Below are 17,075 nucleotides of genomic sequence, written 5' to 3'. Positions count from 1 at the left end.
GGTTCATGATGTGATGATCCCCTACACATAATGCCCGTGACCTGAGGGGAAGGGCAGGGTGAGTGGCAGTTAAAGTTCCCCCGGGTTTGAATCCCAGCTCTGCCGCTCACTCATTGTGTGACCACAGTGACCCTGAGCAGGTAAACCACCCCCCTCCCTGCACACACCAGACCACAGCTTCCTCATCCACAGAGTGGGGACATGCGAACATCTACCCCACCCCGGGGGGGGCCACTGTGGGGGTTCCACCCGCGGATGCAGGGGAAGTACTCAGAACAGAGTCTGGGACGTGGAGAATGAGAGGTGAAGTGAGCGATTTATTGTGCCTCCTCTGCGGTGTCTGATGGCTGTGAAGATGCCCGGCTGCCAGCTCTGGGCACAGTGTGCTGCTCACGTGAGCAGGCAGGAGAGCATCGCTGGAAAAGGATGGGAGGACTTGGGGCCCCGAGGGTTACAACCGACACAGAAGACAGTGAAGCGTGGAGCCCAGGGCAGTGGCCAGAGACCCCTCCCCTTGCTCTGGGACCCCCATGACTTCTAAAGCCAGCTACCACCAGCTGGCCAGGACTTTGTACCCCCAGCCAGCCATAAAAGCCAAGCTGCCACCCCGTCTTTGTGGTCAGCTTGAGTCTGGGACACGGAGTCTAGGGTGCAGCCTCCAGCGAGGCCGGCACTGGCTTCCTGGGCTCCTCTCCCAGATCCACGATCCGGACGGCATTTTCCTTCTTGGAAAGCCAGAAGGCGGGGTAGACGGGCTCGGAAAACTTACAGTCAAACCTGTGGACCAGAGTCATGGCGTCGGGCTCCACGCCGTAAAAGGAGAGGACCCCTCTCAGGAAGTCCACGTAGACCCCCAGCCTCTGGAAAGGGCTGGCCTTGAGCGGGGTCTCCGTGTCGCTGTGCCAGGCCCTGAACTCCTTCCCATCCTAGTGGAGGCTCCAGGAGAAGCTGTTTCCAGAAATGCAGCTGTTGGGCTCCTCGCCCTTGCGGTCGATGCCCTTGTAGGTGAGGCCCACGTAGATGCCGGCCCCGGAGAGCTCCAGCTCGAAGTAGTACCTGTGCAGGTACAGGCTGTGCTGGGACAGCACCTGCCGCCAGTGCGAGAACCTGCTGGGGAGGTCCAGGTAGGGGTGCTCCCAGGGCATGGTGTTGGTCACCTTGCGGTTGTCCTCCTGCAGCCGGAGGTACCTGTGTGCCGTGTCGGGGTCGAAGGTGACATCACAGGCATCTGAGGGCATACAGAAGGTCAGGGACCGACGGCCAGCTCGGACTGAGCCCTTCGAAGCCAGCCGGCCTCCAGAGCCCGCGAACACATCCATCTCCTGGTCCCCGTCTACCCAGCATGGTCCCCGCCCCGGGCAAGAGGCGAGTGAAAACCAGAAAACAGAACACAAGTGTGATGTTGTGATTGACAACGAGAAACACGTATCTGGTCTCTGCAGCCCGTTCCCAGCACAGAGCACCTTGCAATTCATTCCTGAGTGACAAGACCCCTGGGAGCATCTAATATTTGGTCTTTGACCTCAGTTCCTGACACGGAGCTCCTGAAACCCTTGCCATTTCCTGGGTCATAAAAGTGTCTTTTGTTCTACTGAGGCAACTCCAGGCAGGCTCCTGGAGGGGTTGGCTGGTCACCAGAAAGACCAAGTCATGACTAGAAACTTGGGTCCCCAGTCCTAACACTTACTCTCTTGAGAAAGGAAAAGGGCTGGGACTGGCATTAATGGCCACTGGTGCCTGCGTGAGGAAGCCGCCACAAAACCCCAACAGCAGGGCTTTGGAGAGCTTCCAGGTGGGCCCTGGGGACTTCTGACTTCAGCCAAGTCAGGCAGAAGGTGTGGGCCACCTGGGGACCCTACTGCTTGGGACTGGCATCTGAGGGGGTTGGGGGGGTCTAGTGGGGTCCATGTCCAGGGAGACGGTGTCAGAACTGAGCTTGACTGTAGGATGCCCAGCTGGTGGAGAACTGCTTGGCATGGGGCAGACTCCCCCACACACAGTCCCTCCCCTCAAACAGTCCCCCCAACATATTCTCTTCCTGGTCCCAGAGGACATTAGCACCCCCGTGCACCCAGCTGCTCAAGCCACCCTCAAAGTCAGTTTTGACATTTCTTTTGTCCTAATCCTCCCTCATTTGGTCCCTCCCTGCCACATACACAAGCAGCTGAGCCCTGGGTCCCACCCAATCAGCAGACCACTTCACCCCCATCCAAGCCGCTGCCAAGTCTCATCCAGCCAGCACAGCAGCTCCATCTCCTGCACCCCACACCTTCTCCCTGGTGGAGCAGGGTGCTGTGGGCTAAATCATGTCACCCGGCCTACATGTCGCCTCTGATGGTGCCCCTGCCCTTGGGATAAAGCAGTGACCCCCAACTCTGGCCTGCACAGCCCTGGGGACTGGCCCTTGCCTGCATCTCCAGCCTCGTCTCCTGCCCTCTCCCCCTTGACCTCCACGCTCCAGCCCCCTGACCTCAGACCCACCCAATCCTGAACTGGCTCCGGGCTTTGGCACAGACTCTTCCCTCCATGATGGGGCCATCGCCCCAACCGAGTCTGAGAGATCCCAACTGATCCGTTCAGGTTGCTGCTGTGAGTCACTCCTCGGAGGCCACCACCCCATCACTGCGTCGCAGAGCACCCCGCCCTCTGAACTGCGTGGTACTCGTCACGATGTGTAATTACTTATTCATGTGTTTCACATGTGTCCTCCTTCTACTCTGTAAGCTCCACATTCTATCCAGGACTCTACCCTGGGCTTCTAGCTCCAGGAAGATGCTCAGTGAACACTGGCCCTGTGAGTCAGCACGAGAATACTCTCACATCTAAGGGGACTCAGGACTCCTTACAGAGTATGTGATGCCATGCCCTGGGTCGAGAAAACCAGAATGAGTCGGGGACACTCGGTTAGTGCCAGAACGCCATGATACTTTGAAGAATGCCAAGGGCAGAATGTCAACGCTCAGAGGACAAAGAGGCAGCTGACAAGTGGCTCCCCACTGGTCATGTTGACAATTTGATGGAACTTGGACCCGTGAAACACTCTGAGTCCAAAAGAGGCTAAAAGTCCGTAGCAATACTCAAAGAAGAAAAGTTACCATCGTGTTTGAAAAAGGCTGTGTTTCATTTTTATTTTAATGTTAAGAATAAGGAGTGTCTAGCTCCTCGTGTTAACTGTTATCTGTTTGCAAAACATAGATGTGCATCTGTCAGGAAGCAGGAAAGGATAAATGTTTTTAAAAACTGTGGAGAAGCCCAGAGGTCCTGGGGAAAATGCAGAGCTGTGGCAAGAACAAGAAGTGGCCATCACGTCATAACCGGAGCAGAGGGGGTTCAGGGGTCAGCCCGTCAGCGGTCACCCCCCGAAAACAAGCAGAAGCAGGGCTCAATGGCACATGCTGAAGAGACAAAGTAGCCACGTGGCCCAAAAATGGCCTTGGCCGCAGAGATGCCATCCTTCCACGAGGAACTGAACCTCCCGCCTTGTTAACCATAACAAAGTGCTGATTAGAAACACAGCCTTTTTTAAAATGCTAACGGACTGGGACAAGCCCACACAATGACAGGACAATGGGCTGGGCGATTCTGGCCACTTCAGACTTACAAGGGAGCCATTTGGTAACTAGCCAGGATCTTCAAAAGGGCCAAGACAGACAAAGGGACTGGACCCAGACTGGAGGAGGCCAAGGAGACAAGGAAACATCTCTGACCCTGGATCAGACTTCTGGCCAGAAGAAGGACATTAGTAAGAACACATGGTGAAACCTGACTCAATTCCACGGGTGGGGGTAACACCCCTGCAGCAGTGCTATTCATTTCCTGGTTTGGGGCCACACCTTGTAGTTACATAAAGTGCCAATGTTTGGAGACGCTGGGTGAAAGGTGTATGTGAGCTCTTGGTGCTGCTTTGGCAGTGTTTCTGTAAGTTTGAAACTGTCTCAAGATAAAAAGTTCAAAATCTGTTTAAATTAGTGTTGTCTTAGTGTGCCACTTAAGGCTGGACCTGAGGCTGCAAGAGCCTGAAAGCTACGTGAGGGGGGCGTGCTGGCTTCCAAAGCGTCACTCGGACCGCCAGCCTGGGGAGGGGCTGCTCACAACTTACACTGCAGGAACTGCTGTCTGGTGCGGGGCTTGGGCTTCGAGGTCCGATGTCTGTGCTCAGTGACAGCCAACACCTGAGTCCTGATGTTGTACTCCTCTAGAAAATCAAGAGCTGTGAGTGCACACCTGTCCAGGTGGGCAGGGGACTCGAAGAAGCCAGGCCCCACCACCACCACTCTTCCCTGGGCTTCCAGTGGGAAGACGGGACTGGAGACCAGTCATGTCTCAGAGAACCCTGCTCAGTGGCCCATGAAGTAACACACGCTGAGGAAAGGTGCCAGCCTGACCTGGACTTCACTTGAAAGGACAGGCATTAGCAACCTCAGAAACTAGTCCTGGAGATGCCGGCCAATCGCATGATGTGACTAAATCACGTTCTCTGGGTCTTCATGGTAAAATAAAATCATCAAGGTAAGTGTCTGTTAGCACCACGGTCTAGCAGAAGGATGGCTTTGAAGATGAGGCCCCCCGCCCCAATTCTGCCCTGCCCCGACTCTCTCACTTCCCCCGTGGACCGCTCGGAGACACCACAGAGCATGGCTCCTCACCCTCCCTGGAGCTCTCCTGGAGCTTCTCCTTGTAGCTCTGCAGCAGCTGGATCAAGTGCGCGGTGGAGTCCACGATGACCTTGCGCATGCCGGAGAGCTTGTCCTTGAGTCCGATGTAAACACTCGGGAAGGCGCAGTCCTCCGCGTTCTTGAACTTGCAGTACTCCTGCGGGGAAGGAAACACAGCAGCACTTGCCCTGGCATCTGCATTCCTTAATCCAGGCAGCCCTCCTCAATGTTAACCTCCCACATCTGTAAAATGGGCTCCTGGTAACATGCGCTTCACAAAGAGAGTGCAGGTTATGTGTCCAGTTCAGCGTCTGACAACATAGGAAGCATTTATTTGTTTTTTTAAACTGGGAAAGCGGGCTTTTAAAAATCAGGAGACTTTGCTGTACGCCTGAAACTAACATTGTAAATCGACTACACTTCAATTAAAAATAAGAATGAAAAAATATCAGACAAGCCCCAAAAGTAGATAGATAGATAGATAGATAGATAGATAGATAGATAGATAGATAGATAAATAAATAAATAAAAATCAAAGGATACTAGACACCAAGAACAGCTGCAACACACAACCCAGACAGGGAACCAAAGAACAAAATGCTATGCCAACAGCCCAGATGCAGGGAGCAGTCCTGCAACATTCATTCCTTCAGTACTTTTTTTGTAATAACTTAAACACAAGCCACAGTTGGGATGGAGGAGCTGGTGCAGCACTTGGAAGATCGCAGACAAATCCTCGGACAAGAAAGTTTGCTGCCTTTTTCTTCCAGGCTCAATCTGATACAGAGTTTTCCCTAATTCTTGTTCTGTGCTTTGGAGTTTGAAATGCTTTTTCACACTAAGCCGTTTATGCTTCAAAACTTGGCAGTGATCAGGATAGTCTGCTTTTAGATGTAACATGTTACCAAAATTCAAAGGCAATTGAAGCACTGAATTGCAGACTGGATACAGCAGAAAACTTAGTGATGGAAACAGTTGTACTAAAATGGTTAGATTAATGGAAGAAAAAGTCCAAGGCAGAGACGTGATAGAAAAATAAACATTTTAAGGCTGTATATAGATTTAGCACCGTATATGATAAAAGTAACACTTCAAATTACTGGTGGACAATACATGTGGTCATTTCCAATGGCTGCAAATTGAGGGAAAAAGAAGTTATGTTTAATTGAACTAAGTTATCCTGTACTAAAATATGTTTTTGTTAGATTTTTTATGTTAAAGTTACAAAAGATGAAAAAATAAGGAGAAATTATTTATATACTCTTTGCGGAAATGCATGACATATTTCCTTTGCTTTGATATTGAAAGCTGAAGGAACAGGACATCCTTCAGTGTTTCTGTCTCCCTTTCTGCCTGGTGCTCTTTCTCCTAGTCATTACAAGGTTAACGATGCTTATTTTTGGGTGGTGGGAGTGTGGATTGTGGTCCTTCATATTTTTCTGTATTTTCCAAGTGTTTTTTTCACAACAAACATTTTGTTGTAACTAGAAGGGAATTTTTTCGAACATACAATCCAAAATTATTTGTGTTTAGGAATATTAGAGCTGAAGGAGCCTCGGAAATGATTGACTCTGCCTTGGTTGTTTGATAAATGAGGAATTTGAGACCCAGAGAGGTTAAGCGTCTTGCCAAAAACTACACAGCGCTCTACCGATGGACCCAGGATGATGGAATTCACAACCTAGTTTCCTTCCCTGCAGGTTCGTGTCCTTCGGGTCTGGTTCTGAGGGCATGTGGCTTAACCTACAACGAACAGCACGTGTAATGAAAGCCCCCGTCTCCTCTACTGGGCCGTCCTCAGTCACTCCTCAGTCACCCAGCACACGCACCCCTCTCTGAAAGGCAGCAGGACTATTCTCACCCCAGCCAGGCCAGCCTCTGCCCAGCAGTCGGGGTGGTCTGTGGAGCACACAGACCTGAGCTCATCATTCTTCATCTGACGTCCTCCCCCAGCTGCTGCAGCTTCATTTCAGGATGAACAAACTTCTCTCGCAGCCAGACACCTGCCTGGCCCTGCCAGCCTCACCTCCCTTCACTCTGTGCCCGGCACCCCCCACCCCATCCTGTGAAAGCCACTTAGCTCCCCAGATCGGCTGTGCTTTCACAAACCTCTCTGCCTTGGTTCTGCACACGCGGTTCCTTCTCCTGGGACGTGACTCATCTTCCACGACCCGGTTCCTGCCGCCCCACTCTGGGAAGCCTTCCCTCCGGTCCTCCTGTCCTCTGCCGAGTCAAGACCTGCTTCCCTCTGTCCCAGAACTCCCTGTGCACCCCATTTATCAAGGAGCAGTCCCCTTCCAAGCAGAGGGTGTCCCCTGGCGTCCGCGGCATGGCTGACAGTACCTCCAGGAACAGCACAGTGTTGCCGATGGCAGAAATCCGCTCCAGCTCCTGCCTGGTCCTCTCCATCTCCGCGCTCCTGTGCTCCAGGTGGGTCTTGATGCCGTTGGCCTGGCCCAGAGCCGCTTGCTCCTTCTCCTCCAAGAAAAGCATCATGTCGCCCTGGGCCTTCCTCATGGCAGCAAGGAGCTCCCCAAACTGCTCCTCAGCCACGGCCTTCACCTCGGACACTGATACCTGGGGGATGGCGGGCAGGGAAAAGCCTGTGAGCCAGGCATCCAGCTGTCTCAAAGCAAACCTGAGAAACCTGCATATTGGGGAGCAATTTTCTATCATAAATGGAAGACTTCATGCTCATATGAATCCTGGGTTCCCGGGAAAAGAGGATGGACTCTCCAGGCTGTAAGTAACTCTTTACCAATCATTAACTTAGTCCCTCATCCATCTGAGGGGAGAGTGAGTTATCTGACCTCTGGGTCCAGCTCTGACAGTCGGGCTGCTCTTTGAGTTTCTGAAATTGATTTTCCTACTGGGGCAAGGTGTGCATGCAGTATACTTGATAGTTATATTTCTTGTGGTACATTAATAATCTGGCTTCTCTGTACCAATCAGCAGCACGAATTCGCCTATCTCTGCATTTCATTATGCCAGTTAAACTGCCCACTGGGTCTATCTGTGCCAAAAGCACGTCTAATCTTACGGTGTCCGGGCCAGGCACAAAATGTTTAGGGCGTGTGCAGGTGACCACAGCACCTGAGGATTTCAGACCGAGCACACCTGTGCGGAATGGACTGCTACATTCAAAAGTGTATAAAACAAGCTCCATGTGATCCATACTGAGGGTCCGCGCAATGGCACCTGTGCATGTGGGATTCAGCCCTTTCACAGGGTGAACATCCCTTGTAAATGCTTTCAGGCATATCATATTTAGATCATCAATCCGAGTTTTAAACGGTTTCCTTCTCTCTGTGGCGGCTTTAAGTCCTGGTGCTGACAGCTCCCCCGACAGTGTCCAGTTCGAAATGACATTGTTAAGCTTCATGGCAAGGTCCTGGGTACCATCTCCTGTGCTCGCACTCCCTCCACCCCGCTCCACAGCCCAGGGCCCGTTCTCGGCCTGCCTCAGTCTCCCGCACTGCCCCCCGCGCCCATTCCATCCAAGAGCTCTCTGAACGGCCCCTCCAGGTGCCGTTTTCTGTTCCTCTTGGAGTCCTGCTGCCTGTCTAGTCACTTTTTTAATTACATAAAATGGTAACAAATAACAGCCACACAGTTTGTATCATGTGCCAGGCACTGTTCTGAGCACTGCATACATATTATCTCATGGCAACCTCAAAAAGGTAGGTACAGATGGCCCTCTGTATCTCTGGGTTCCACAGTCACAAATTCAACCAACCACTGGAAAATATTTGGGGGAAAATATACCAGAAAGTTCCAAAAAGCAAAACTCAAACTTGCCAAGCCAACAATTATTTACACAGTGTCTACATTAGATCAGCTATTATAAGCAACCCAGAGGTGGTTTAAAGTATCTGGGAGGATGTGACAGGTTCCATGAAAATACGAGGCCGCTTTATATAAGGGACCTGTGCATCCGTGGATTTTGGCACCATGGTGGAGGCTGAGGTTGTCCTGGAACCAGTCCCCGTGGAGACCAAGGGACGACTGCACCATCATGGGCCCCATTTCTTAGGTAAGGAAGCTGAAGCACCACTGAGTTAAGTGCTTTGCCCCAGACCACACAGCTGGGCCCAGTTCTTGTCTCCAGAGCCTGCTCTTTTAACCTTCATTCTACCCGGTCCCTCAGCAGGGGTGAGGCAGGGATCCCCACGGCTGCGCCCCGTCCTACGACCCAACCCGGGGGCACCTGGCTGAGTGCGCAGCAGCAGTCAGGTGTGCTGAAACCCAGCAGGGGAGCCCGGCCAGCCTTACCAAGATGGATTTATGGTTGGCTTGGAGCCTGGCGATGGCATTTTCATTCAGCTGGAGCTTCCGCTCCAGGTCTAACTGGGTGCCCCGAAGCTCCACCTGGGAAGAGGAAAGGACAGCGTTACAGAGGAGGGAGCCCAGGGCATGGGGAGGGATCCCAGGGGCAACAGCACCATCGCCCCTTGTCCATCTTAGTCTGCCTCAGAAGCTGCTCTCAGAAGGCAGCTTGGAGAGCCCTCAGCAGAGGCACAGAGGGTCCCCTCCGGGGCTGAGCTCGGCTGCACCAGCTGTTGCGCTGCACTGGTCATCACTAGACATCTCTGTGCATTACCATGTATCATCCCAACCATGCCCAGGGTGCGTAAATCCATCACCTCCATTTCACGGGTGATGAAATGGGGCCACCTATCCAAGGTCACGCAGTTGTCAGTGGAGTTGAGCCCCGGCCTTCCAGCCTCAGAACAGAGCAGGTGTGGAACTGGGGCGAGGGATCACACAGGTTCTGCTTGGCAGCTGAGACTTTGCAAAAATCACCTTAACGCCTCCACACTTCCATTTCTCCAACCATGAAATGGGGAGACGCTAAAGGGCCTAATTTATGGGGTCACTGGGGACGGGATGAGACCATGCATGTTTACAGGAACTCTGGACAGTGGCGGGCATGTTGTAAGTGTAATCAACATCAGCGGTGCCCTTATCGCATCGACACTGTCACCAGCATCCCCTGGCTGCTTTCCATCAGGGACCCTCTCTCTCCTGGAGGCCGGTGGAGCGAACCCTCCCGGCCGAGGCCAGTGTCTGCCGAGAACCTTGGGTTCACCTGCTCGGACCCCACCACCCATCTCCTGTCTTGCCTCCTAGGGCTCCCTGAGCACTTTCTGAAGCCTGCCAAGGCACGAAACCCAAGCCTCTGCAGACTTTCAGGCCCCGTCACCTTCCTGGCTGCGGAGGACACAAGGCCGCAGCAGCACAGAGCAGAGCTTTCGCCCCTTTAACAGCAGCGTGCACGTGCGCTCGACTGTGAGTCGCTGTGCACGAGCAGCCCTAACTCGAGGGCTGCTCCCCTCCTCCCCCTGGAGCCTGCGGGAATCCCAGGCTCCGGAGGGAGCCCAGGCAGGCGCGGATCCGCCTCACCCTGCAGAAGGCAGGTAACTCTTGCTCAGGCCCTGGGGCACTGAATCAGGGCAGAGAGAGCCCGGGTGACCTCCCACCTAGAGACCTGAGGTTTGGTGCCCGGAAGTGGGTGGCAGGGGAGGCAGCAGGGCCTGGCCTATTAGGGGGCAATCGTGGGGTCTTGGTCTGTCTAAAAGGCCCGCCCAGTGACCTGCTTCATGGTAGTGGGAAAACATGAACTCTTGTTCGAAGGAGATGGAAGACACAGCAGAACCCCAGCAGCAGCAAGCGTGGCTGTGAGAGCATGTTGAAGCGACCGGCCCAGCATGATCCAGGGACCCCCAGACAGTGTCCAGTGAGGGGGCATCTCCCCTCTGTCTGCAGATGCCATAAAAGGAGAAAAGGACTCCGGAGTCTGATGGGGACCTCTGAGTGAGTCACCCCAAGAGCAGGCACTCCCCATTACCACAATAGGTGGGGCCGCTTTGGGAGATCAGTATCTCCAGTTATTCCTGTTCCCAGAAAATGACGGGGTGTCTCCGACCCTGGCTCTGGGGTTTCCCAGGACTTCAGCAGTGTGCACACCTCAGGCCAGGGCGGGCCCTGCACCAAAGGACAGCAGTGCCAATGAGCGGGGACGGCTCCACATCGAAGGGCACGGAGAGTCCTGCCTGCGTCAGCAGGGTAACAACAGATGTTGTATAAAAGCCATGGCATCGAGGTCCAAACACCTGCCACCCGCTGGCTTTATGACCCTCATCACACCGTGTAGAGTCTCCTCTGGTGCCACAAGGTATGTCAGCAGAATCGTTTTTGCTTCTACCTCCAGGGCAGAGGGGCACCCGGAGGTTGGTGGCCAGGTCAGGAACAGCAAAGGGAGTGAGAAGAGAGGAAATCCCAGTTGGTGTCACTTCCTTTGTGTTTCCCTTCTGGAGAGCCTGCTCTGGGAACGCTAGAGTTCCCCCTCCCTGGGCCGACTCTGTTCCTCCGTCACTGGTCAGAACCCACTATGTGCCAGTCCAGTATATAAGACCCTCCCTGCTCTTGAAACACTTACAGCCCAGGAGAATGTGTAAGAAAAACAAGGTTAAAAGAAGATGTGGTATATTTATACAATGGAATACTACTCAGCCATAAAAACCAACAACATAACGCCATTTACAGCAACATGGATGCTCCTGGAGAATGTCATTCCAAGTGAAGTAAGCCAGAAAGAGAAAGAAAAATACCATATGAGATCGCTCATATGTGGAATCTAAAAACAAAACAAAACAAAACAAACAAACAAAAAAACAAAGCATAGATACAAAACAGAAATAGACTGACAGACATAGAATACAAACTTGTGGTTGCCAGGGGGGCAGAGGGTGGGAAGAGATAGTCTGGGATTTCAAAATTGTAGAATAGAAAAATAAGATTATACTGTACAACACAGGGAAATATATACAAGATCTTATGGTAGCTCACAGAGAAAAAAATGTGACAATGAATATATATATGTTCATGTATAACTGAAAAATTGTGCTCTACACTGGAATTTGACACAACATTGTAAAATCATTATAAATCAAAAAAAATGTTAAAAAAAAAGAAAGAAGAGAAAAACAAGGTTACATAACACTGAGTCCAAGGCATTCCTCAGAAATTCTAGGGGAAATCCTTTTCCTGAATGGCCTCAGAGCACCCGCCTTTTGGCAGCCAATGGGCCATGAACAGTGCTGGTTAGCTGCTCCCCGAACCCTGATGCCTTGTGGCTCTCAGAACTTGGCCCCTGCTCTGTCTGGGGACTGGGTCTGCAGTCAGCACCCAGTCCCGAACCTTCTGGAACGAATGCTGAGGTTGGATACAATGACCCGCCACACATGGACGTCAAGATCTCAGATAGGGCCCAGCTCACGTCTTCCCTCTCCAAGATCCCCGCCCTGGCCTGACTGTGGGGCCTCCCTCCTCGGAACACGTGGCAGGACAGTTGTGTCCCCAGCCCTGTGGAACCCCGGGAACCAGGGACCTGCCCGGCCTTCCTGGTTCGAGCCCACACTCCCTGAGACAGGCAGGGAAGCCTCACACTTAGCCCGTGGGAAACGCTCGATGATGTTTGAAAAACTTGACGAGGAACAGGAATGAGTCACATGCAATTCATGGGTCAGAATAAACAGAAAGGCAGTCACAGAAGGAGTGCAAATTTCCCAAAGCACATGCACACGCACACACACAGCCTCACTTCCACGGCAGTGAGCCTGAGGTCAGGGAAGGCGAGAGGAGTTAAGACGAGCCACTCTTAAAAGCTAAGGGGCCCCAGCCAGTAAGAAGAGTATGGAGGTGCCTTAAAGAACTAAAAATAGAGTTACCATATGATCCACTATAAAATAGATAAACAACAAGGTCCTACTGTACAGCACAGGGAACTATAGTCAATACTTTGTAATAACCTACAACGGAAAAGAATCTGAAAAAGAATATATGTGTGTGTATAATTGAGTCACTATGCTGTACACCTGAAACTAACACAACATTGTAAATCAACTGTATTTCAATTAACAAAAAATGCTAAGAGGCCCCAGGAAGCTGGCCTAGGCAGGAGGAAGAGCTGAGTCCCCACTGGGGAGAGCTGGGCTCTGGAAGCCCAGCAGACAGAACAAACAAGCAAAGAACACCCAGAACGCCCAGATCCAAACAGAGGGTCTGCCCACTGGCCCCGTGAGACAGCGTGGGGCTTCTGAAGGGGCTCAGTCAGCGAGCTGAGCGATCGGCTGCTCTGCGGACCGGATGCAGGGTCCCAGCTGCTCGTGTTCTCACGGCTGACCCCTCCAGTCTCAGTCCCCGCTGCACGGCAGGCCTGCCTGAGTAACCAGCCCTTAACGTGGTCCACAGTGACCTTCAGCAAGCAGCTCCAGCAGGTCTGGGCTGGCTGGAGGAAAGACTGAGTTTCTGGAGCCTTACTGATGTCTAACAAAACTTGCAAAATAGCCCTGGTGGCAGGTGTAGCCTTGTCGCATACATCAACTGTGTCTTCTGAGCTGGTCTCTCGGGCTCCAAAGATGGGGCAGGGCCATCTAGAGCCTGGCTATACTTACAGAGCGTACCTACTCCCCGCATAGAAAGCAAGGAGACAGGATGGAAAGGCACGAACTCTCACAGGCAGACCAGTGAGCAGAGGCTGTGACCTGGGCCAGCTCCAGGGACCTGGGGCACAGAGCTGCTGCATTGAACCTATAACCTCGAGTGCGTTCAGCACCAAACCGCCTGAGGGCCGGTACCCAGTTGTCTGTGCTTCCCCACACACAGCTCTCCTAAGATGTCTGAGTTTGGGGTTCCACACAAGTCCCCCTGTTCAAAGTTACAGTTACCCTCAGTCTCCGTCATGCACCAGCTTCCACTACGTTTCAAATTCACGTTGTACCTGTGCCACCACAGGCACAGAATTTCTGAGAGACAGAAGAAACTGTAAATGGTGGCATTTGCCTCTGAGGAGGGGGATGGGACACCCAGGGCAGGAGGGGGACATTTTCTGGGTAAAATCCATTGCAGGATTTCACAGAGATAGTTTCTCAACGTGTGCACACATCCCTTTTCCAGTTACATATCATAGAATTCAGATATTACACCCTGAATAAGGGAAGAGCAGTACACTTTGCCTTTATCTTGCTACTCTAAGAGTGGCAGGTTTTGTGTGCAAAAGAACAAACAAAAAGTAAGGCTATAATACCGTGATCTTGGGGTCTTTGCCTGTGTTCCTCCAGTGGGCGGCTTTCCAGAAGCTTCCATCCCTCACTTCCTGACTTAGCCGTTTGCAGGAGTTTGGACAAACGCAGTGAAGATGAGGAGTCACCACCTCACTGAGTCATTCGAGGACTGGATGGGGAAACCCACGGAAAGCGTTTAGCAGCTGGCAATGCTCCATGAAGGTGGATTTCCTCAAGGACCTGGGCTGCTGTCCTCTCACCTGTCTGATGACCCAGAGTCTCATCTCGGCTGTGAGTGTGGGGGGTGGGTGGCAGTGACCTGCTCTCCTGACCGGACATTCCCCGACCTTGGAGGTGCTGGGAACAGTTAGCAAGGGGACTGTAGAGCTGGAAAACGTGACTCATTGGCACCTGGAACACAGAGCTTTCCAGAAGAATTCCCACTAACACTGGATGAAATCCAAGGGAGGGCATGGAGGAGGGACCCTGGCAAGTAGCCTGTCCTTGGAAAGCTCCTTCCTCAGCGGCCCAGGGTCCCTGGGCCCAGAAGCTGCCTCGGGCCCCGGCGGCCATGGTCAGTGCCAACAGGGAGCTGCAGGGAGTGTGAACACAAGACGCGTGGGACAAAAGTCAACTGCACTCCCCACTGAGAAAGAAGTGCTCCTGGAAAGTCAACGTATGAGAAACAGCCAGTGACTCCGAGCCCGGGAGCTTCTTCAGGCTCTCGGCTTTTGGGCAAAGGAAAGCCAGTTGTTCTGGAAACAGTTTCCCTATCTGATGGGAATAAAGTCACAGGCTCGGAGAACAGTGTTTCTCAGTCTCTTCTGGTACATCTGTCTGATGAGGTTTACTTCCCCAGGTAAGCCAACCTTGACATTGTACCTGGAGGGAAGTTTCCCATTCTCTGTTACCTCGACACTGTTCAAGCCCTTGGATGTCATGCCCGGTATCTCAGAGGGGCCCTGTCTACTGATCTCTCGTTTCAGGTAAAGCGGGGAAGAGAAATTAGGGGGAAGTTTTGTTCTTTGCTCTTGAATTTCTGCCGAAGTTTGCATTTCATTCATTGCCACCCAGATCCAGCCAGAGGGAAACACCTCTGCCCTCAGCCCCGCACCCAAGCACGGGTCAGTCACCGAAAGCTAAGTGAGAAACAGCAGGAGACTGCCAGGAAGAGGAGCGACAGACATGGACAGAGCGGGCACAGGGACAGCAGGACCGAGCTGGGACAGAGTGACCCACTCCAGTTTCCCTGGGCACAGGGTCTCCCCACCTCTCTCTTTTGGGTGGACCCCAGCACTCACCTCCTTGTCCCTGCGGGCAGCATCCAAGGAGACCGCAGCATGACCCCAGTGCTCACCCTGGCCACACTCCTGGCAGATGCACTGCCCATCGGGGCAGCAGAAGGCGACCAGTGGGCGGCGGTGGGCCAGGCAGACGCGCAGGTCCTGGTCCTTGACAGGCTCGGCCAGCTGGTGGCCATGCAGCCTGCTGTTCTCCTGGTGCGGCCACAGGTGTTCCGGGCAGTAGTTGACCATGCAGGTCAGGCAGGACTTCATGGCCCTCACCCTGCTGGCCCCGAGGCAGAAGTCGCACAGGACCTCCTCCTCCGCCTCCACCCCGGGCCTGCCCGGCCACGCAGAGACTGTCCCCTCTGGGGGGGTCCCCGGGGGACCCATGTCCTCTCCTTCCCCGGGGCTGGCCAACCCAGAGTCTGGGCTGAGCGTGGTCAGCGGGTGAGCGGGGACCCTGGGCAGTGGCCCTGGAGCCATCAGATCCAGCTCGGCCATGTGGAAGGCTCGCTGTCTGTCCATCAGTCTGCCCCTTGGCCCAGGATCCCGCTGCGAGTCAGACAAGGGAACCATGCCCAGATGACTGCAGCTGCTGCAGAGTTTTAACTGTTTCCTCCCCCTGGGGAGCTCACGCAGTCATTACCCCGCTTGAGCTTGGACACCAGCCAGCGGCGGTGACACAGGCCGACCGACTGCTCAGGCTCAGGGTGGCCAGCCCTGCCCCTCCTCCTGCCCAGACCCAGAACTCCGACTCCTGTGTTAGTCAGTCCCCCACAGACTCAGCCCTGCCACCAGGCCCGCTCTGAAAAGACCAGAGATTCCTGAGCTCTGCGGGCAGAAGTTCACTCTGCTTTGTGTGGCCTGACTGGCTCCATTTTTTGTTTTCAGGTTTCAAAGGGACCCAAAATGTAAGGACTTCAGCCACAGGACAGGCTTTCATCCTTTCCCATCTCCAGGAGACAGGCTACAGGTGGGTTTTCAGTGGCGATCGGGAGAGTCAGGAAGACCTTGTCTCCTTCCACATAAAGCTCCATTCCGACACCTGAACACCTGCCCAGGGGCTCGTGGGGGGATGGGGGGCCCTGCCCACTTACTAAGGTGTTCCTAGACATGGTGTGTGGGTCAAAGCACCACAGACTGCGTTAAATAAAGAAACGTGTCTTCTCCCAGTCCTGAGGCTGGAAGTCCAAGATCGAGGTGTCAGCAGCGATGGTCTCTTCTGAGGCCTCTCTCATTGGCTTGTAGACGGTTGTCCTCCCCCCGTGTCTTCACATGGTCTCTCCTCTGCGCACGTCTGTGCCCTAATCTCCTCTTTTCATAAGGACACCAGTCAGATGTGGATTAGGGACCACCCTAATGAACTCATCTTACTTGAACGACTTCTTTAAAAAGCGCAGTCTCCAAATACAGCCACAGTCCCAGGCAGAGGAGGTTAGGGCTTCAGTGTATGAATGGGGGGCACAATCCAGCTCATAATCAATGGCCAGGGGATGAGATAAGCATCTACCTACTTCGAAGAACAGTGCTCCCAGACCCCCTCGCTGGGTAGGGGGACACAGCACACTTTGCATTTGCCAGACGGGCACCAAAGGACCCAGGATTATTCCAGGATACCTGGCCCCCAACTTCTGTGTCCTAGAGAGGGTCTATAGCTTCCCCCCAGGATTTCTTCAGATATGCTCAAGTGGATTTGGAAAGCTATTGGAACAGAGAGGGAACCGGGGGGTGAGGGTGCTGGTCCAGCTCGCCCCTGAGATTGGGGGTTGGGGTGTCTCCAAGACATCCCCCTCCCCATGGCTGTCCACTCCTGGTTGGGTTCTGCGGGATCTGGATTAAACCAGATAAACCAAGGCGCGATTCTTGTCACTGACCAAGGCATTTCAGAAATCCAAGAAATGCTGCATGGCGTTGGATGGCATGGGGGACTGTAATAGTCTATCCAGATACAGGCCTGCTTGCCCACCTGCCCCGAACACGCACATCGTGATCGCCTCGCTCGGCCCTTTCAGCAATGCGAAGTTTCCTGAGTACCCCCAACCCCACTGCTGGAGGCACCCAGAAGGGGC

At 53.3% G+C, this 17,075-nt stretch overlaps 1 protein-coding gene across 1 annotated transcript; it reads right to left on the bottom strand.

Annotated features, from left to right (window-relative positions):
* Positions 1-297: 297 nt before the first annotated feature.
* Positions 298-15,801, bottom strand: LOC102534752 (tripartite motif-containing protein 16-like). Its single transcript, XM_072957014.1, has 6 exons — positions 15,022-15,801; positions 8,928-9,023; positions 6,999-7,232; positions 4,647-4,812; positions 4,100-4,195; positions 298-1,228 (listed from the first exon to the last, which is right to left on the bottom strand). Exons 1-6 carry the CDS (start codon positions 15,580-15,582, stop codon positions 927-929), a joined length of 1,455 nt encoding a protein of 484 aa, XP_072813115.1. The 5' UTR covers positions 15,583-15,801; the 3' UTR covers positions 298-926.
* Positions 15,802-17,075: the final 1,274 nt, after the last annotated feature.

This window comes from Vicugna pacos, unplaced genomic scaffold (assembly GCF_048564905.1).
Source record: "Vicugna pacos unplaced genomic scaffold, VicPac4 scaffold_15, whole genome shotgun sequence".
In the NCBI taxonomy this organism is placed as follows: Eukaryota; Metazoa; Chordata; class Mammalia; order Artiodactyla; family Camelidae; genus Vicugna; species Vicugna pacos.
This window is presented reverse-complemented; position numbering and strand designations above follow the sequence as displayed.

What these genes read in the sequence shown, in the direction of transcription:
- LOC102534752 (XM_072957014.1), bottom strand. Translation starts at nt 15,582, where the DNA reads ATGGTTCCCTTGTCTGACTCGCAGCGGGATCCTGGGCCAAGGGGCAGA. An exon ending in CCAGGAGAGCTCCAGGGAGG is followed by an intron (nt 4,196 to 4,646) that starts GTGAGGAGCCAT and finishes TTGATTTTCTAG; the next exon opens with AGGAGTACAACATCAGGACT. An exon ending in CAGACAGCAGTTCCTGCAGT is followed by an intron (nt 1,229 to 4,099) that starts GTAAGTTGTGAG and finishes GTATGCCCTCAG; the next exon opens with ATGCCTGTGATGTCACCTTC.